The sequence below is a fragment of the Chelon labrosus genome, assembly GCF_963514085.1.
Source record: "Chelon labrosus genome assembly, chromosome: 22".
Classification (NCBI taxonomy): Eukaryota; Metazoa; Chordata; class Actinopteri; order Mugiliformes; family Mugilidae; genus Chelon; species Chelon labrosus.
Window position 1 is genome coordinate 16,634,297 of NC_140355.1, and position 17,483 is coordinate 16,651,779.

General features: G+C 41.3%; 1 protein-coding gene across 4 annotated transcripts; it reads left to right on the forward strand.

Annotated features, from left to right (window-relative positions):
* Positions 1 to 1,029: 1,029 nt before the first annotated feature.
* Positions 1,030 to 17,444, forward strand: hnrpkl (heterogeneous nuclear ribonucleoprotein K, like). Of its 4 annotated transcripts, none has more exons than XM_084572835.1 (16): positions 1,030 to 1,626; positions 4,156 to 4,265; positions 7,079 to 7,176; positions 7,282 to 7,338; positions 8,251 to 8,294; positions 9,541 to 9,613; positions 11,003 to 11,116; positions 11,401 to 11,529; positions 11,614 to 11,921; positions 12,092 to 12,145; positions 12,327 to 12,357; positions 13,570 to 13,585; positions 14,450 to 14,482; positions 14,608 to 14,675; positions 14,768 to 14,937; positions 15,652 to 17,444. In XM_084572835.1, exons 2-16 carry the CDS (start codon positions 4,205 to 4,207, stop codon positions 15,680 to 15,682), a joined length of 1,287 nt encoding a protein of 428 aa, XP_084428961.1. In that variant the 5' UTR covers positions 1,030 to 1,626; positions 4,156 to 4,204; the 3' UTR covers positions 15,683 to 17,444. The 4 variants fall into 4 exon arrangements, with proteins under 4 accessions (XP_084428961.1, XP_084428960.1, XP_084428959.1 ...); XM_084572834.1 differs by having other exon boundaries at positions 1,031 to 1,626; positions 4,159 to 4,265; positions 12,321 to 12,357; XM_084572833.1 differs by having other exon boundaries at positions 1,032 to 1,626; positions 12,321 to 12,357.
* The last annotated feature ends 39 nt before the right edge of the window (positions 17,445 to 17,483 follow it).

The following is a 17,483-nucleotide window of genomic DNA, read 5'->3' on the forward strand; positions in this document are numbered from 1 at the left end:
AATTTGTTCTTGCAACTTTAATCGAGAGCAAAGAAAAAAGTTATTCTGCAAAATGCTATAACCCGACAGGGTTACTTAAACTGTAATATCATGCAGAATTCATAAGTCATGTCTGACCGTAATCAGCAAGGAACTTTGAGACTCATTTAGCCAAGAACACAACTGATCTTGCTTTCATTAGTTTCAACAATGTTGTCTTGACTTGGAATATCACTGTTTCCAATGTGTCAAATAAGTGTCTGTCCTTTTTTAATATAATAATTCACTCCTCTTTTCTAGTGCAGTGCCTTCATCTGATTTGTATTTTATTTTCTGGACATAATGGACACAGTGTATAACAAATTGTGTACTGCAGGCAAGACAGTTAAAGGATATTAGCATGATTGCACATCTCTAAATTTGCACAGGAGATTTTTTACCCTTTGAGGTTCCTCAAGGACTTATGCACATGACACAAGTATACTGCAGTGGTTTGTGTGCCCGGGCTTCAACTTTGATAGTTACCTGAACCAGAAACAGGTTTCTCCTCCAGCAGCTGGATTGGGTTACTGTTGGGGTTTTCTTGTTCTGCAGACATCTGGTACCTGGAACGCCTCTATCAATCCACTCTCAAGTAGCAAGGAAGCGTTTTTGGAGACCAAAACACCTACAGGACGATGGAAACAGACCACAAACCATGCACAGCAAACCACTGAAACTCTCCCTCAAGTCTTCCTCCATTGGTCCTGCTGATAAACATGACTACAAATCAGATGGAAACTGATTGGCAACAAGTGGATGATTAATATTTTGATTTTCCTAGTTCCTACATTTATCATTAAGGACAAAAAAGGACAAAAAGTGAAAGGGTCCTCCTATTGTAAGACCTAAATAAAACAAGAGAACAGCACCAACTCCCCTAATTTAAAGAAGTTTTAGATTATTGCTTCACAACAACTATCAAAACAGTTTAAACAGAAAAAAATATTGTAGAAAATCAGTTTTTTTTAAAAAAAAGAGTGAAATCGACGGAAATTAATGGATTAATTCTCAGCCATCGATTAATCAATTGATCGATTGATGGTCTCAGCTCTGACTGGATGTTTTTAAGTATATAGCAACAGGCAGCTAAATTAACATCTTCCCAAATTTTATAAGTAAACTTTTTATTTATTTGATCGTAATTCATAGTTTGATTTACCTCAATTATTTAAATGTTGCCTAAATTCAAAGGCGCTCAACCTGACAGTCAGTATTCAGGTTAAGAAAGCCCAGCATTATCCCGCAGAGATTGTTGTAGGTGGACGGCGGGGTGTCTGCCGAAGGAGGCGGGGTTGTAGGCTGCCTGACACGGATAACCTGCCAGCGAGCCTCAACTCAGGACCGTAAATACATTAACAATTCAGAGAGAGTTTAATAACTAGTTCGGCTTGTCCATTGTGCGCATAGCCAGTTTAGTTTGGCGAATTCAGCGTCTTAGCCCCGCTCGCCTGTGCTGACTAGATCAGCGTGTGTAACAAACCACCGGGAGAGCGAGTCAACGAATCCTCCAACGTCTCTCTCCTCTCTCCGTGCCGCCGGAAAACGTGCAAGCGTTTCAGGGTGAGGTGACCGCGGAGGACCGCAGTGAACGTGGTTTTGCTGCAGGTCTGTTTTTCCTAATTCTTTTTTTTTTTCTCCCCATTTCGACAGCTTGTAGCGTAGCATCGTTTAGCCCGTTAGCTAGCAGCGGGGCGGTTAAAGCCAGACGTTCCCCACACCCACGGTGACAGTAGCTGGGTAGCTCAGCCGTTATTTCTCGGCGGTGGACGTTGGACAACGTGGACGCTGCTGCTTGCTGCTGGCAGACACGCCTCGTCAAACACACAGGAGCCCACTGACTAGCTTAGCAGGAGCGGTTAGCATGATGGAAGTGCTGTCAACACGGCTAAAAGCTAGCTAACTTCTATTAGACACACCAGGTGACAAGAACAGTTTACTGTAACTACGCGGCTTCCACTTAGGTTTTAACAACATATAAAAAAAAAAAAAGACTAAAACTACAGTAGGCGCTGAGGTTCTTTCCCCACAAATGGCTAACGTGTTCGGGATGCTACTACTAACGCACATTTGTGTCTTCCAAACATGAGCTGACTGCTGACTCCTGCAAAGCCAGTGGCAGTTAAAATGGGTGCTGTTAATTCCTCAGCTATGTAGGCGTTGACAACATGCATGCACCCCCGTTTAGTCGAGCAAGGCCTCAGTCCAGGAGTGAAGCAGGCAGCTTCTTGCACAAGTCCACACAGCTTGGTGCATGTGGGAGGACTGCATGTGTGTGCAGAGAAGTGCATGTGGTTACACTTGAGGCTGTGTTTCACACGCTCAGTCCAAGATTACTATTCTTATTATGGTGAAGGACTCAGGCAGCGTCCACACTGCTGAATGTGTATTTGACTTATACGATGCTCATCCCATGAATTGGGACGTGTTTAGGGTTTTACAGAACATTGAACTATGCATATTGAAGAAATTTGTGCAGTGTGCATCGAGCTGTGCATGTTGGAGGCATGCATATGTGTAGTAAAGTGCACGTAGTAACTCTTGAGGCTGGTTTAAGGAGGTTTAATATTAGTTTATGAATCTTATGTTGTAGCACTTGCAGCGTGCTTAATGCATCTGGGATAAAATCTTTTTTTTTTACAGGCCGCTGGTCCATGCATACGTGTAGCTTTCCCCTACTTTGAGACACTGCACGCTTAAACAAGTTAATCATTTGCGAAAGTTCAAACAACTTGTTTAGTGTTCAGCTGTCAGTGCATGTAGAAGGGCTGCATGTACACAGTAAAGTGCAATAAACGACACTTGCAGCTGTATTTCAAGTGTTTAATCCCATTTTATGACTCTTATTGTGTTGAAGTGCTCAGGCAGCATCCTTACTGCTACGTGCGTACTTTACTCATAGGATGCAGCTTGCTGATAAGTGATAAATTGTTCATTTATTTATTAACTCTTTCTGGTTGCAGCTTTTTTATTAGGTTTTTAACTCACTAGCAGTAGTAAACTAGATATATTTAGGTTTGTCAAGACGTCAGGTTGTGCGCACATGTCATTTTGCACATTTTTCTATGTTTTAGGCCCAAAAATTGTCAGCTGTAGAAGTCCAAACAATGTGTGCAATGTTCAGTTGTCGGTGCATGAGTGTAGTAAAGCCATTTCTCATGTTTAATCAAGGTACAAGATTCTTATTGAAGTATCCAAGGAGCATCCACACTGCTGCATGCATACTTGAGTCATGATTTCACATGATGCATATTTGTGATACTTGACTGTTTATTTATCCGGCATAAAAATTGGCAAACTTTCTCTAGTAGGATTATCTGTATTACGAGGATCTGCTCAGTGGTGACAGTAACTGGATTTATTTGGGATTAACGGGACATTAGTTTATGGATCCGTGTAATTCTTTCATTATTTTGTGACTCATTACCGTCCAAACAAGTGATCAGTTACAGATCGTCCAGTGTATCTGAGGCTATATTTAACGTGTTTAATCTTAGATTGTGATTCTTAATATTTGGCTTTATATAATGCAATTTATTGAAGATTGATAAATTGTTCATTTTTCTACCAAAATTGCAAAACATTCTCTTCTTACAGCCTCTGTCTTCTGCTCACCGGTGGCAGTAAACTGGATAAATTTAGGCTTTACAGGACATTGGGCTATTTGCACATATCATTTTCCACTATTTTGGGACATGCTGTAGGACAAACAATTAGTCAGTAGCAGAAGTTGTGCAGTGTGCATCAAGTTACACTCGAGGCTATGTTTCTTATATTCAAACATAGATGTTGAGGTATTCAAGCACCATCTATATCGTGTATAAACACTTTTACTCGTGTGAAGCAAGCTGGTGACAACTGGTTAATTGTTCATTTATCAAACAAAATTGCCAAATGTTCTCCAAACTCTGGTGGCAGTTTACGCATGAGAGTTTTTTTCTGCTCACAGATGGTAGCACACTAGATATATTTACTTTTAACAGTGCATCAGGCTTTGCATACATGTCATTTTCTACTATTTTGTGACATGGTGTCATCTAACAATTGCAACCCTACTTAGAATATTAGATCAGATGCCTCTTTGCATGTCCAGTATGCGGCCCCACTGATTATATCATTGCCTCCCACTTCTTTTAGCAGATCCGGGGAGAGGAACCTCTTTGCTTTCCACTGCAGGTGCAAAACAATGGAGGTGAAAGTTGAACAGCAGGACGAAGACATCACATTCAGCAACACAGACACTAATGGTGAGCTCATGTGCATCTTGTCGTTCACGAGCACAATACATTTGCATGAATGAATGAATGAACTCTAGGGCTGCAGCTATCGATTCTTTTTGTAATCGATTAATCTAGCACTTTATCGATCGATTAATCGATTAATCGGATATTTTTTTTACGTTTTTAAACAACCAAAACAAATGATGCATAACGAAAATTATGTGGCTGTAAAATGATCAAGCATTTGCCTTTTATTTCTCAAAAAAACAGAGAACTCCAACTCCAACATTTGGCTCCAAAACTAAGCCCATGTATTGCAATTTACCCATTAAAAGTGCCAGTGCCAACAATTACATAACAATACAGTTAAGCAAACTTACTGTAAAACAAAAAGCAATTTAATTTATTAATATGCACAACAAGTTTCATGTTGTAATCTAGCCCTGACATCAAAGTAAATATCCGTTTTATGTAGATTTCTACACCTGCAGCATTTACCATTAGGCTACTAACAAATAATACATAATTTCTGGGGTGAGCCTATTTGCTATGGTAACCTAGCAACCTGTGTGTTTGTTTGTGAACGCGTGCTGTGCGTGAGGAAGAGTGAGAGAGATGAGGGTGCAGAGAATTTAGTAACGTCAATGATTCTGATAAGCTCAGGCCGGTCGCGTTCGCCTCGCGGCCGCTCAATTTATGATAATAGGGGAGTATATGGGAGTATTTGGCCTATTCGCGGAGAATTTATTAACGTCAATGATTCTGATAAGCTCAGGCCGGTCGCGTTCGCCTCGCGGCCGCTCAATTTGTGATCCGCTGCGTAAATCCTTCGGCTGGCCCGGTCGTCCCGATTGCCACTCCGCCCCTGAAGCTAAACATCATATCTAGTCAAACCGCATCATGACATCGCTACATACAGTATGCGATTAAAATCAGCGAACATTAATGTATAGGTTTAGGTTACGTTACCTTGTTTCAGCGACGCTTGGTGAAACAGCATGTGGATGTTTTCTGTTCAGATGCTGGATCATTGAGCTTGTCCTGCTGTGGTACGCCAGGTCTACTTTGCAGTATCTGCACTTTGTTCTCTTCCTTTTTTAGAATGTAATGATCCCAAACTTTAGACATTTTTTGCCGTTTATGGGCATCTTTACTCTCCGCCATCGCGCCAACTAAATTCAAAATGTATCACGCGCTAGTGGTGTGCTTGCATAGGTGCTTCCAAAACAACGGTCCGTGTGGAACAATCAGATCCCTGCGCGTATAGTGCGCGTCATAGGAATTTAACGAGGCTTCGAGGCAGAGTTTTTGCCTCGACCAATTTTTGTAATCGAGTTAATCGAGTAACTCGACGAATCGTTTCAGCCCTAATGAACTCATACATTAAGTACAGGGCTGAACGATTTGGGAAAATAATCTAATTGCGATTTTTTTCCCCAATATTGCGATTGCGATTTAATATGCGATTTTTTTATTTATTTTTTATTTTATCCTCTTTTTTTCCCAACAAAACATAATGAATGATTTAAATATGAACAACACAATATTAGATACATTTAGTGTAAAATGTTCTTTCCTATAGGCTGGGCCTATTTGTTAGAATTAAATTAAAAGATGTATGACTTGAAATAAATGACATTTTTATTTAACTGCTCATTACAGAAACATCTGGGGCTTTGTCACTGTGCATTTAAAGGGAAACTACTGTTTTTTTACAACCTGGACCTTATTTCTAGCATAAAATATCATCGTTTACTCACCAATATCACTTTTGTTTGCATTTGTTCAGGAGATATTTAGATGAGCGTATATCCATATAGCGGGAGTGGTCTGGGCATCGAAACACAGCCTCTAAATAACGCATTATCTGCAGCGAAACTCGTTCATTCCGCCGATACTTTGTTATGATACGCTAGTGCTATTCCCCGTTGAGTCCGGAGTTACCTGTTAACATCATCCCGTCTTCTGACCTATGAGCGGTGCGCGCACCCGCGACGGTCGGCTTGTTTACCAGTAATTTGCTACTGCTATGGTTCGTCCACAACCTCAGAGTCGGACAAATATTCAGCCATGTTGCAAAAAACTATCAGTAGCAAATTAAAGGTAAACAAGCCGACCGTCGCGGGTGCGCACACCGCTCAGAGACATCGTCCAGGTCAGAAACTTATCATCCGCGTCGCTCGCGTCACTTGACCACCTTGTAATCACGCAAGTTGCGATTAGAAAATCGCGTTTTATCATATCGCGATATAATCGCAAATGCAATTAATCGTTCAGCCCTAATTAAGTACAAAACGAACTGAGCCTGTCTGGTGTCGCAAGCAGCCTGAAATACAGTGAAATGCAGATACACCGGCTAATTAGTTCACTCAAGAGAGCAAAACTGAATATTTCTGGCCCGGACCACGTAGCATGTGGACATGTCAGATGGTGGAGGGATTCTCCCGTCCAGGATACTGCTGTTCTGTGGGCCCAGAGCAGATCTGCCCGTGTTTTAATCCAGGAAGGTTACATGGTGGTGCTGGACGTTTTCCAGGATACAGTTGGCTGATGAATGAAACCCTTTCTTTGGGTGGAACATGCTGTAGACTTAGCACTGGCCGTGTATTTATATTTCTGTCACTTCTGTTAAGCGTTCAGAGGCTGTAGCCAGAAAAGCTAATTTCTTTTCCTTTGCTGTTTTTTTTCCCTTCTAGTACAGTGATACTATCCTAAATTTTTTGCCACCATATGTAGCATTTTTATGTGACTAGAAAAGATAAATTATACTTGGGCTGAAAGTAGTAACCAATGAGTATGCCGTTCAGAGTGATTTGACCTGAATCGTCTTCTCTGCTCAGGTAAACGCCCAGCTGAGGACATGGACGAGGAGCAGGCCTTCAAACGTTCCCGCAACGCAGATGAGATGGTTGAGCTGCGCGTGCTGCTTCAGAGCAAAGTAAAGACACGTTCGCATGTTGGGCTGCATTACTGTTTTTTTTTTTTGTTTGTTTTTTTGTTCCACCCACTATTGATTATTAACACTTTTTGTTTTTCTTCTCAGAATGCTGGTGCAGTTATTGGAAAGGGTGGCAAGAACATAAAAGCCTTACGCACAGATGTGAGTAAAGTGATAAAAAGAAATAAAAAAATCTGCAAATATATTTGCACGTGAGGAAAAAGTTTAGTGGCTTTATGCCCTCTCTGTTGCAGAACCTGCACAGCTGTTGTTTGAGCCGATGCTATATTTATATTGTTGTTGAAGCGTTTAAATTCTAAATTCCCTTTAATTACAATCCCAGTTCATTGGGTTCCTGCAGAAACTGTCCCAGATTTCCAGGAAGTTTTAATTCTCTGACATCCAGAATCGACATGCACTGTTACTACGATGAAACCAAGTTGGCTCATGCAGCGGACAGACTAGGAAGGCCTCGTTAGACTGCTATTTATTTCAGTCCTGTCCTGTTGTGAGTTTCAACCTGATTCCCCTCACAGCGTCGAAGCTATGTTTGACCTTGAAGCAACAACAGGTGCCTGAAAGCCTGACTGGAAAGTCTTTGTTTTCAGGGACTCTGTAGTGCTCCAGACTGCTTATTGAACTGATCCAGGTCACACTTCCTGTTCTTCTTCACTCACCACAGTTTCAAGTCTCTCATTTCACTTTTGGGACAAAGTGTAGCGTGTATTCAATTAAAAATGTATTCCTTCTCCCCCTCTTCCCTTCTCCTTTTACTTTTTTTTGTTTTTATTTTTGGCCACCTTCCTCCGTTGCCCATGTACTGGATCGACATGCCCCTCCTGCGTTGCCCACCTTGACGTTGGCCCAACCTCCGCCCGCCCCTGAACGCCCGCCCGCCCGCCCGCCCGCCCGCCCACCTGACACTCCCGGTTGGCCCTGCCCATAATCTGTGCCCCTCCTTAATCGGGCACCTAACTTGACATCTTGTGATTGAATGCCCCCGCCCAATGCCAACCTCCTCCACCACAACCACCACCACAACCACCACCACCACCACCTCCTCGGCCCATGCAGTACAATGCCAGTGTATCAGTCCCAGACAGCAGTGGCCCAGAGCGGTATGTCCCACCAGTTATTGCCTCACTGCCTGATTAGAACAGTGAAACACATGTCTTTGATAACCTGCCTTCTGTTTCATTTTAACATTTTTATATACATGACAGTATAATCCCCCTCCTCCCCCAAACACCCCCCCTACTCCACTTGTCAGAGACATGTATTGTTCCTTTTGATTTTTCTGTCCATTTCCAGCATCTCCATTAAGTTGGACTTTTTTGTCATTACACTTATCCATTCAGAGAATCACTGACAACCCACTACCAAGTAGTTGGTATTTTATAGCTAGCAAAACACAGCGGTTGTGATTTTCCTTGCTGTGATGTTTAATTTTACCGTGAAACTTGTGGAAAGCAGACATCTTTTTCTCACTCTGTCGTCTGTGGCCCACCTGGCCCCCTTACCTCCGACCTCCCCTACCTCCTCCACCCCCCCTCTCCCCTGTTTTCAGCATCACTGTCCATGATCTCCGAGAGAGCGCTTGTCTGGAGGCTCCTTCACCCGCTTATGAATGTCGTCTCTTTATTTCAATGTGCTGCATCCCTTCTGTTAAATTTCTCTCAGACCCACATCAGATAAGAGCTGCCTGCCAAACCTCTCATAACCCTCCCACCCTGCTCCTGTCCTGTGCCACAGAGTAGCTGGTAACCACTCACATTTCCTTCCCCCACCTCAACCCCTCTGCTCTGTTACTGTTTCCTACCGCCCACCTCGTCTCCCCCTCACCTCAGCCCCTAGCCCTCTCCTCCCCACCTCTCCCCTCTTCCCCCAACCCCTGGTCACAATGAGAAGGTGTGCTGGTGGCGCAACTGTCATGCCAAATTATTGTTGTTTTAGTTTCTTCTTTTTCCCCAACTTGCTGGTGGTGGGATGGTTGTAGAAGATCTTTCTTTCTCTTACACCCCTTCCCCCAACTCTGTGTGGCCACTCTCACGTTAATTTTGAGCCGTTCTGAAATTTCCCATCTTCCCAAGGCTTCTCTTACTTTGAGAATAATATTAGATTCAGTGCATGTCAGCTGCTTATTTAATCAGTGTAGTGTTGGGGAAAAGTTATCATTTTGCGTAGTATGCAGCAGTCTTAATTTCTCCTTCTTTTTATTTTAGTTTGATACCTTTCGTGAGTCTGTCCGTAACTGTTTGCTGGACTGCTTCTCATGTACTTGTATTATCAGGTTTTGCTTTCCGTTCTACTTCTTGTCCTTCTTGTAATGCCTTGCTTCCTGTTGGCCAAAATGGTTCCTGACAGGATCCTGAGCGTGAACGCCAGCATCGACACTATTGGAGAGATTCTGCTCAAAATCATACCAACTCTAGAGGAGGTAAGCTGCTGTGTTAATTGTGTGAGTGTGTAAGATGATGAGCAGTTCAGGGGGACTTTTTCCTTTCATTTCAAAGTATGTTACCTGAAGAAATACATTTGATCATAAATATGCAGCATTTAATGAGTTTTTCTGCATGAGCCTTAAGTTCGATTTTTTGCAAGTATAAGTTTAAGCCGTAGCCTTGATGAGTGGCCTGCACCACTCTTAGTTGTAGTATTTAAACTCCTGCATCGTACTGTAATTAAACCACCGCTGAGTTGAACCTAATAAATATTAAACGGTTACTTGCCTTACACAAAAGCGAGAAGACGGGTTGCGAGTAGACGATGTGAAGGAGGCAGAGAGAGGGATAATTGTCTGTGTTCGTTCGAGCAAAAGCGTTTAGCACCAATCACTGTTTCCGTCAATGTCAGTAGCAGTTGTAGCTACATTTCTTGGGAGGTTGACGCAGAAGCAAAAATCTGGCATTAAAGATGTCCTGTGGATGTTTTGACCACTAGTAGTGCTAAAAACTTTATTGCACTGATTTAATAGCTAACAAACAGAGTGTGTTTTGGTGGGGAACATAACACCAGTTTGTTAAAAAGAAAATTCACAAGATGCCGTTAAACTGATCCCTGTCTCTTTATGACTCGCTCAAACTGAACCCGGCTACTGAGGCCAAAATTCCCATTTGAGTCTGGTCATAGACCCAAAGCTACATTATTGCAATGGTTTCCTTTTACCACACCAAATGTTTACACAGCAAAACAGCAGTAACCACTCACTGTAAGTTACCCTTAAACTTTCAGAGCAGGCGTCTTTTTAAACTGCTCTGACCAGCCTGTGAGTCCAGACCTGGTGCTGAACAATCACTGCAGTGACTACCACGTAATGGCACCCCTACCAAAACCGATCTACTGCTATTTTTTCCACACTTGGCACTTATTGGTTTTGATGTTCATGCTCATTAAAATATTATACACAACATAAGTGCCAACATTTACCACAATAATTAGTTTATTTCCAGACTGTCACAGAACTAATGATTCAAGTTTTTTTGTTGATATTCTAACTGCTTTGCTCAATCTTGGCATCGTCAATGAGCCCAGTCAGTTTGCGACCACTGTTCTTCTCATCCAGTTCAGTTTTTCTGCGACTGACAAATTTCATGATCTATTGCGAGTAGTGTCCTGTTTCATATAAAAACAATTTACGTGAAATTTATTTTTAAAATTCACACGTGTATGGATTATGTAATAGCACGCCATATGTTGTATAATGTTTTTTTTTTTTTTAATCCTGGTATTACATCAAGTATTTAGTTCTGGAAAAGGTTTGCAAAATGACATTGGGAAGACTCTTTGTGAGTGCCATTACTGACTTCCTTTTGTTGTGTTTCTGTAGTACCAACATTACAGCGGGATTGATTTTGACTGTGAGCTTCGCCTGTTGATCCATCAGAGCCTGGCAGGGGGCATCATCGGGGTGAAAGGTGCCAAGATAAAGGAGCTGAGAGAGGTAGGACAGAGTGCAGATTAACACGAGTCGTTACCGTGATGCTCTGCACCCACTGTTTACCTGTAGTGTTAATGCTAAACACTGTATATGAACTATTAGAATGTGTTTTATGCATTTTTCATCTACAACTTTGCATCTTTATTCCTAGATGTGCATCATTTGGTGCTACTGATCTAACAAGTATAGCAGGAATCACCTAATCTATACTGTGCAACTGTGATTTTATAGCTATAGTTGATTAAAAGCTAATATTATGCTAACGTGTTCATGTTTCTGTGCACCAGAACACCCAGACCACCATCAAGTTGTTCCAGGAGTGCTGTCCACACTCTACCGACAGAGTGGTCCTGGTGGGAGGAAAACCAGAGCGTGTCATTGAATGTATAAAAGTTATCCTGGAGCTGGTGTCAGAGGTGAGTCTACTTACTTACATTTCCAAAGAGAGCAGTCTTCAAAATCTTTAATTTCCTTTTTTTTATATATATATAAATTATCAGGCACCAATCAAAGGTCGCGCCCAGCCTTATGACCCCAACTTCTACGACGAGACGTACGACTACGGCGGATTCACCATGTTATTTGAGGAGAGGGGCAGACGACCCATGGGCGGCTTCCCCATTCGCGTGCGCGGTGGTTTTGAGCGCATGCCTCCCATTCGTGGCAGTCGACCCATGCCTCCCTCCAGAAGGGACTACGATGACATGAGCCCACGTAGGGGGCCACCGCCACCGCTAAGCAGAGGAGGACGAGGGGGAAGCCGGGCTCGCAACCTGCCTCTCCCCCCACCACCGCCGCCGAGAGGAGGGTGAGGCCTGTATTTTTTTTTTGACATCTGTTTATAGTTCTCGAATACGAACCAGAACTAATATTTAACAGTGTGTTCTTCACTGTGTAAAGTCAGCTGCTATTTAAATATAGTTGATAATGTTTTTACAATATCACAACGTCTCTGTCCTTGTCTGTCATTATTTGCAGAGGAGACAGGTTTTCACATGGCAGCTATCATGGAAGCATGGACGACAGACCAAGGTGAGCAGGGCTCTCAGCAATATCGTTTCTCTTAAAAGCAGAGCAACGTATTGTCAGTCAAAGTTGCTCAGTGGCAGAATTTAAACCAGAGTCATTGTTTAGAATCCATTTGTCCTTTGCCAGTCAACTTTCTCCAGTACATACTCTGTATTTATGCATATCCTTTCGTCGGCAGCGACAGAAGAGGCAGAGGAGACCGTTATGACAGCATGGTGAGTGCCGTCTGTGTTTACAGGTGCTGCTGTAATGCACGGCTGTGTGTTTGTTGTGAATTATGTTTCAGAGGACATGATTGGAATTCCTCTTTCTCAGTGTAGTACAAGCACAGCAACTTGGACACTGTGCTGGTTTTTTTTTTTTTTCCTCTCACTGTGTATGCACACTGATGTAGGCCTGTTGTTGCCTGGCAACAGCTGTCTCCTTGGTTACCACAGAGCAGCACAGTGCGTAGTCCAGAGATCCACCAGGCTAGCAAATGAACTTGAGCAGAAACCAAAGTAATTCCTGAACCGGTTCCCCACAGGGTTTAGCTGCAAGCAAATTGTTTAAATAAGAAGGCACAGGAATACATTTGATCAATAATATCTGAATAGTGTCCTTTAAAACATCACAAATATAATGACCCTTTTTATGCACCTTAAGGCTTTTATTTTTGCAGCATTCAAGATGCTCACATGCTAACATTTGGAAATGCTGTTGCTCTGATAAGGCATATCCGTGACGGTTTAAGGAGCTTTATGGGGTTCCGACAAATTACCACTGTGCTTTTAAATGTCCTCAATATGGCCAATTAATTCTCTGATAAAATTAGGACTGTGATGAACTATAAAAAGTAGTATACCAGATTATTTCCAGACAGGTTTTAATATTTTGACCCACTTAGCGGTATCTTGATGTCCTGAAGTCTGAGAAACTACTTTAAATGTGAACTAGTCCAGTGACTTGGACAGTATCTCCGTATCAACGCAGCGTTCAGAAATGAACTTCACTTCACTCACAGTTTTGTAGCGATTAGATGGAGTCATTGCACAAGATAATATCTGTTGCACAGTTTCTGTAGACTGTTTAACTTATTAAGCTGAGTTCCTATTAGCTAACTGTATTGCTGTTTTCCTTTAGCTGTAAGCATTCAGTTTTATTTAAACTAATAATTCCAGAAAGATGTAATCATCATCATAAGATGATTCCACAGTGATTTCAGTGGTCACAAGACCTATGATTCCACCCAGTGACTAACTTTTCAGATTAAGTGTAATGGGATATTTGGAACATGAATCCATGCCTTGTAATTAGTAATTTAATGTAATTTAGTGTAGAGCAGGTACTGGGTATATGGGTTGCTCCTGGTTCTGAGTGATTTCTGTCCTCATTATGACATTAAAACATATATTTTTTTTCCCCCTTCAATTGATCCTGAAATGAAGAGTGGAGGCGGATATGGTGAGTGTTGATATTTATTCAAGTCCTGCACAGGTTTACGGTTACCTCAGATAAACTTAGTTTTGGCCACCGATTATTTCAGACAGGTTATATGAGGGCACAACAACTTGGCTTGATGGTGCAGCTACAGAGGCTGTGATACCAGTTTAGTCCATTGTAATACAAACAAAAAACAAACCACAAGTTAACACAGAAGTATTTTTCTTTTCCTTAGAAAGCATGTGACTGGTTGTCCCGGTTTTTGTAGAGTCACTTCCTGGTTCAGTTTTGACGTGCTGCAATTTGCCAAAACAGTAGGCGACCATAACACATATCATTACATGTTATCCTTTTCTAAATCGTTGTTTTGAATAATTAGGTTAAACTTTGGTTTGTTTTAACGCTATATAGCTTAAAAACTAAATTATGTTTAATACAACAAGCTGCTACGATCCATTTTTAAAAACCTGCCTGATCACTCAGTTCATGCCCTAATAAACTCTGCTGAGCTCTGGCTACATGTGTTGACATGTCCCTTCATTTTAGGAATTCACTTAGTCACTTAAAAGTTTCCTTTAGTGTATTTGTCAGAGATGATAATGGGGGAACTTGGATAGTGTTGCAACCACCGGTTATTGTCTTCACATGGATCGTGGAACATTTATTTTTGGAAATGGTGAAACATCACAGTTGGATTTTTACATATATGTAATGATGTTAGTAAATAATCCAAAACCCAAATTTAGTGACTGATGAATCACTGTAACTCTAGTCTCTGACATTCTGGCTGTGTTTACTTGTTTGCCATCACATTATCTCCTTTCTGTCTTGCTGTGGTGTACATTCATTTTTCACTTTCTTCTTTCCTTTTCACTGTTTTCAAAGACAACAATTCTTCCTGGGAGCACTTTCAGCCTGGTGAGTCTGGATGGATCGTTATCGTCCCAGCCTATTGTTTCCTTACCTAAAGGGATTGTTTCTTCTTGTTGCACACTTTATTAAAAAGACAAACTCCCCTCAAATGTTCTTTTATCTATTCCTAGGCGGTAGGGGGTCATACAGCGATATCGGCGGCCCAGTCATCACAACGCAAGTCACCATCCCAAAAGATGTAAGTCAGACACGAGTCTTGCGGCAAATAACGACAGAAAATAATTTTGCTCCTCAATCCATTTTCAATTGGCCTGTGTGTTTGTTGTGCAGCTGGCTGGCTCCATCATCGGTAAGGGCGGCCAGAGGATCAAGCAGATCCGCCATGAGTCCGGGGCATCCATCAAGATTGATGAACCACTAGAGGGCTCTGAGGACCGCATCATCACCATCACAGGGACACAGGACCAGATCCAGAACGCCCAGTACTTGCTGCAGAACAGGCATGTGCTCCTCTGATGCCCTACACCCATCACTGGTATCACAGTAAAGCAGTGAGAGCTCTGGCCTGTGTCCTCATCCACTTCTTTTAATTAGTTAACTTTAACACGCACAGACGTAACAATAAAATGCATAGTTTGATGCTATAGTGACCGCCATTTGTGTCATATTTATTGTGACAGAAGCAAAAGAACAGAACGGCACTTATTTTGTCTGGTTGAAGTGGCTAATTGGTCGATTAATTGCAGAATCCATCATTTACGACAGGATTTCATGGTTTGTCACTTGTTTTAAATCACTGTAAACTCGACAGTTTTCAGGTTGAAGACATGACCTTGGGCTCCAGGAGAGGATCTGAGACATTTTCTAGTATTTTATGTCATTTATAGACAAAGTTAATCAATCAACTGAGACAGTAACTGGATGATTAATCAATAACCGAAATACAGTATATCATCTTGCTTCATTTCTTCATTCACTCCACACCCCTCCCTTCCCATCACTACATGGCTAAGCTGGTCTCGGTTGTCATGTTGCCGCTTGCAGACAGAATTTATTTTCAGCCTTGACCTTGGCATGCTTTTTATAACTTACAATTGTGCTCCACTTGAAAAATGTCTCACAGTTAGCAGCATCCAGCATTTACAACTGCTGACCCTGTCGTGTTCCCGTTTACATAAATATTCTTAATGTTTCTCATCTGTCTCTTATTTCAGTGTGAGGCAGTACTCTGGGCGGTTCTTCTAGGAAAAAAGAAGTGAAATGAAGAAGAAGAATAGTGAAGCCATGCTGCCATACTGTTTGCTCCTTCTATTCGGAGCCTACAGTACATTCCTCTGCTTTGGGTAGACGCACCCTTACTGTCACAAACAGAGTTTTTATTTGGAGAAGAGAAAAATCTTAAGCTGTCAAACAGCAAACAAGGAGTCAACAACATGTTTTTGTGCTGGTGTAATTATTATTTTATAGATTCTTGTGCTGTTACTGGATTAAATCCATGTTGTGTGTTGTGAGCCATCACTGGCCCTTATCTCCTTCATTTCAGTACGGCATGCAGAATGTAATCGTTTTGTTCAGAACAATATGTTTGTTTTTCCTCAAAAATTTTAAGCACACTCTCCAAATGAAGATGCATGGTTTCATTTTTACACAATCTGCAACGCTCTTTTCCACTGTAAAATGAAGTGCATTTTTGTATGGCTTTTTTTTTTTTCATGGGCTTTAATGGAGTATTAAAATTGGGAAATACAGTTATTCAACTTTTGAGCTGAGAAAATACCACTTTCATTGGCTGGTTACAAAATATAGCCTAGAATAAAACTTCTTATCAGACTTCGTTTGATTGTTACCATGGAAATACTGCTCAGCAGGCATCCTGACTGTTACCATGGAAATGTGATATTTCTTTTGCCTTAACCCAGTTATAACGTGACTAACTCATAAAAAAATCTATTTTTGTGAAACTGTCTAACTTGTATTAGATTAACCTAATAGCAACATTTGAACTGGAGACTGGACTAAAACATCTTTAATGATGAGGCCCACTATATATAGTTTCAAAATGCAGCAGGGTTAGCTAAAATTAGCATAAACGCCAACAAACAGGGAACAATTGTCAACATAACCTACGTATGAGCAACTAAAAACCTCCAACATTGATACATTATATTATATTTGTTGAATCTGCAGAAAAATAAGATAAAATGTATTTTTGTCAGTCTCTAAAATGCACTTTTGGGTTGTTGGTTTTTTTGTCTATCACCGACTTTCAACGTCTCTACTGGTTGCCTGGCAACAGCTCAGAAGGCAACGGCTTAGAAAGCTGCACCGCCTAAAACGGCTAATTGTTTTTGCTATAATAACAATTTGCTATTTTAACCATAAAATCTGTTTTAAAACACATGTAATTAATGGGTTTAAATGCGATTCTGACACTATAGGTACTCTTTGCTGCCTTTCAATAGTGCCAGGCTAATAATTTCCACCCCCTATCAGTGTTTGTGCTAATCTAACTCGCTGCTATCTGTTACTTAGTTTTATTCATTTGGCTAATTCTCGACCAGAAAGCGAATAAACTTATTTCCCAAAATGTCTGGCTTTAAGTTGGGATAAATGTGCCAGTGTGATATAGCAAAAAAAACAAAAACATTGTTATCTTTCATTGAAACACAAGGAGTTGTATAAAGTGTGTGTGTGTGTGCGTGTGTGTACATATATACTGTATATTTACATAAAAACAGTAATTTCATGAGTGCTAACGATTGGCCCTGGCTACTTAACACTTCCTTGAAAGAAGATGGAGCCAACAAAAAAACAAACAAACAAAAAAAACAGGTTTGGTAATCTTTTGTTTCCATTAGATTTGTTTTCCACCACTCACTCGCAGGGATGGACTCGCTTCAGTAGGCTACAACCTTCTTATCAGATCTGTTCCATTTATTCTTGCAAGTTGACCGTGCATAAGCCTTTTTAACGTTTTTTGAAACTTGCAGCCGTGTGAGTCCATGAGTGGTGATTTCCGTGTCTTGATAATCTGTAGTACCTGCAG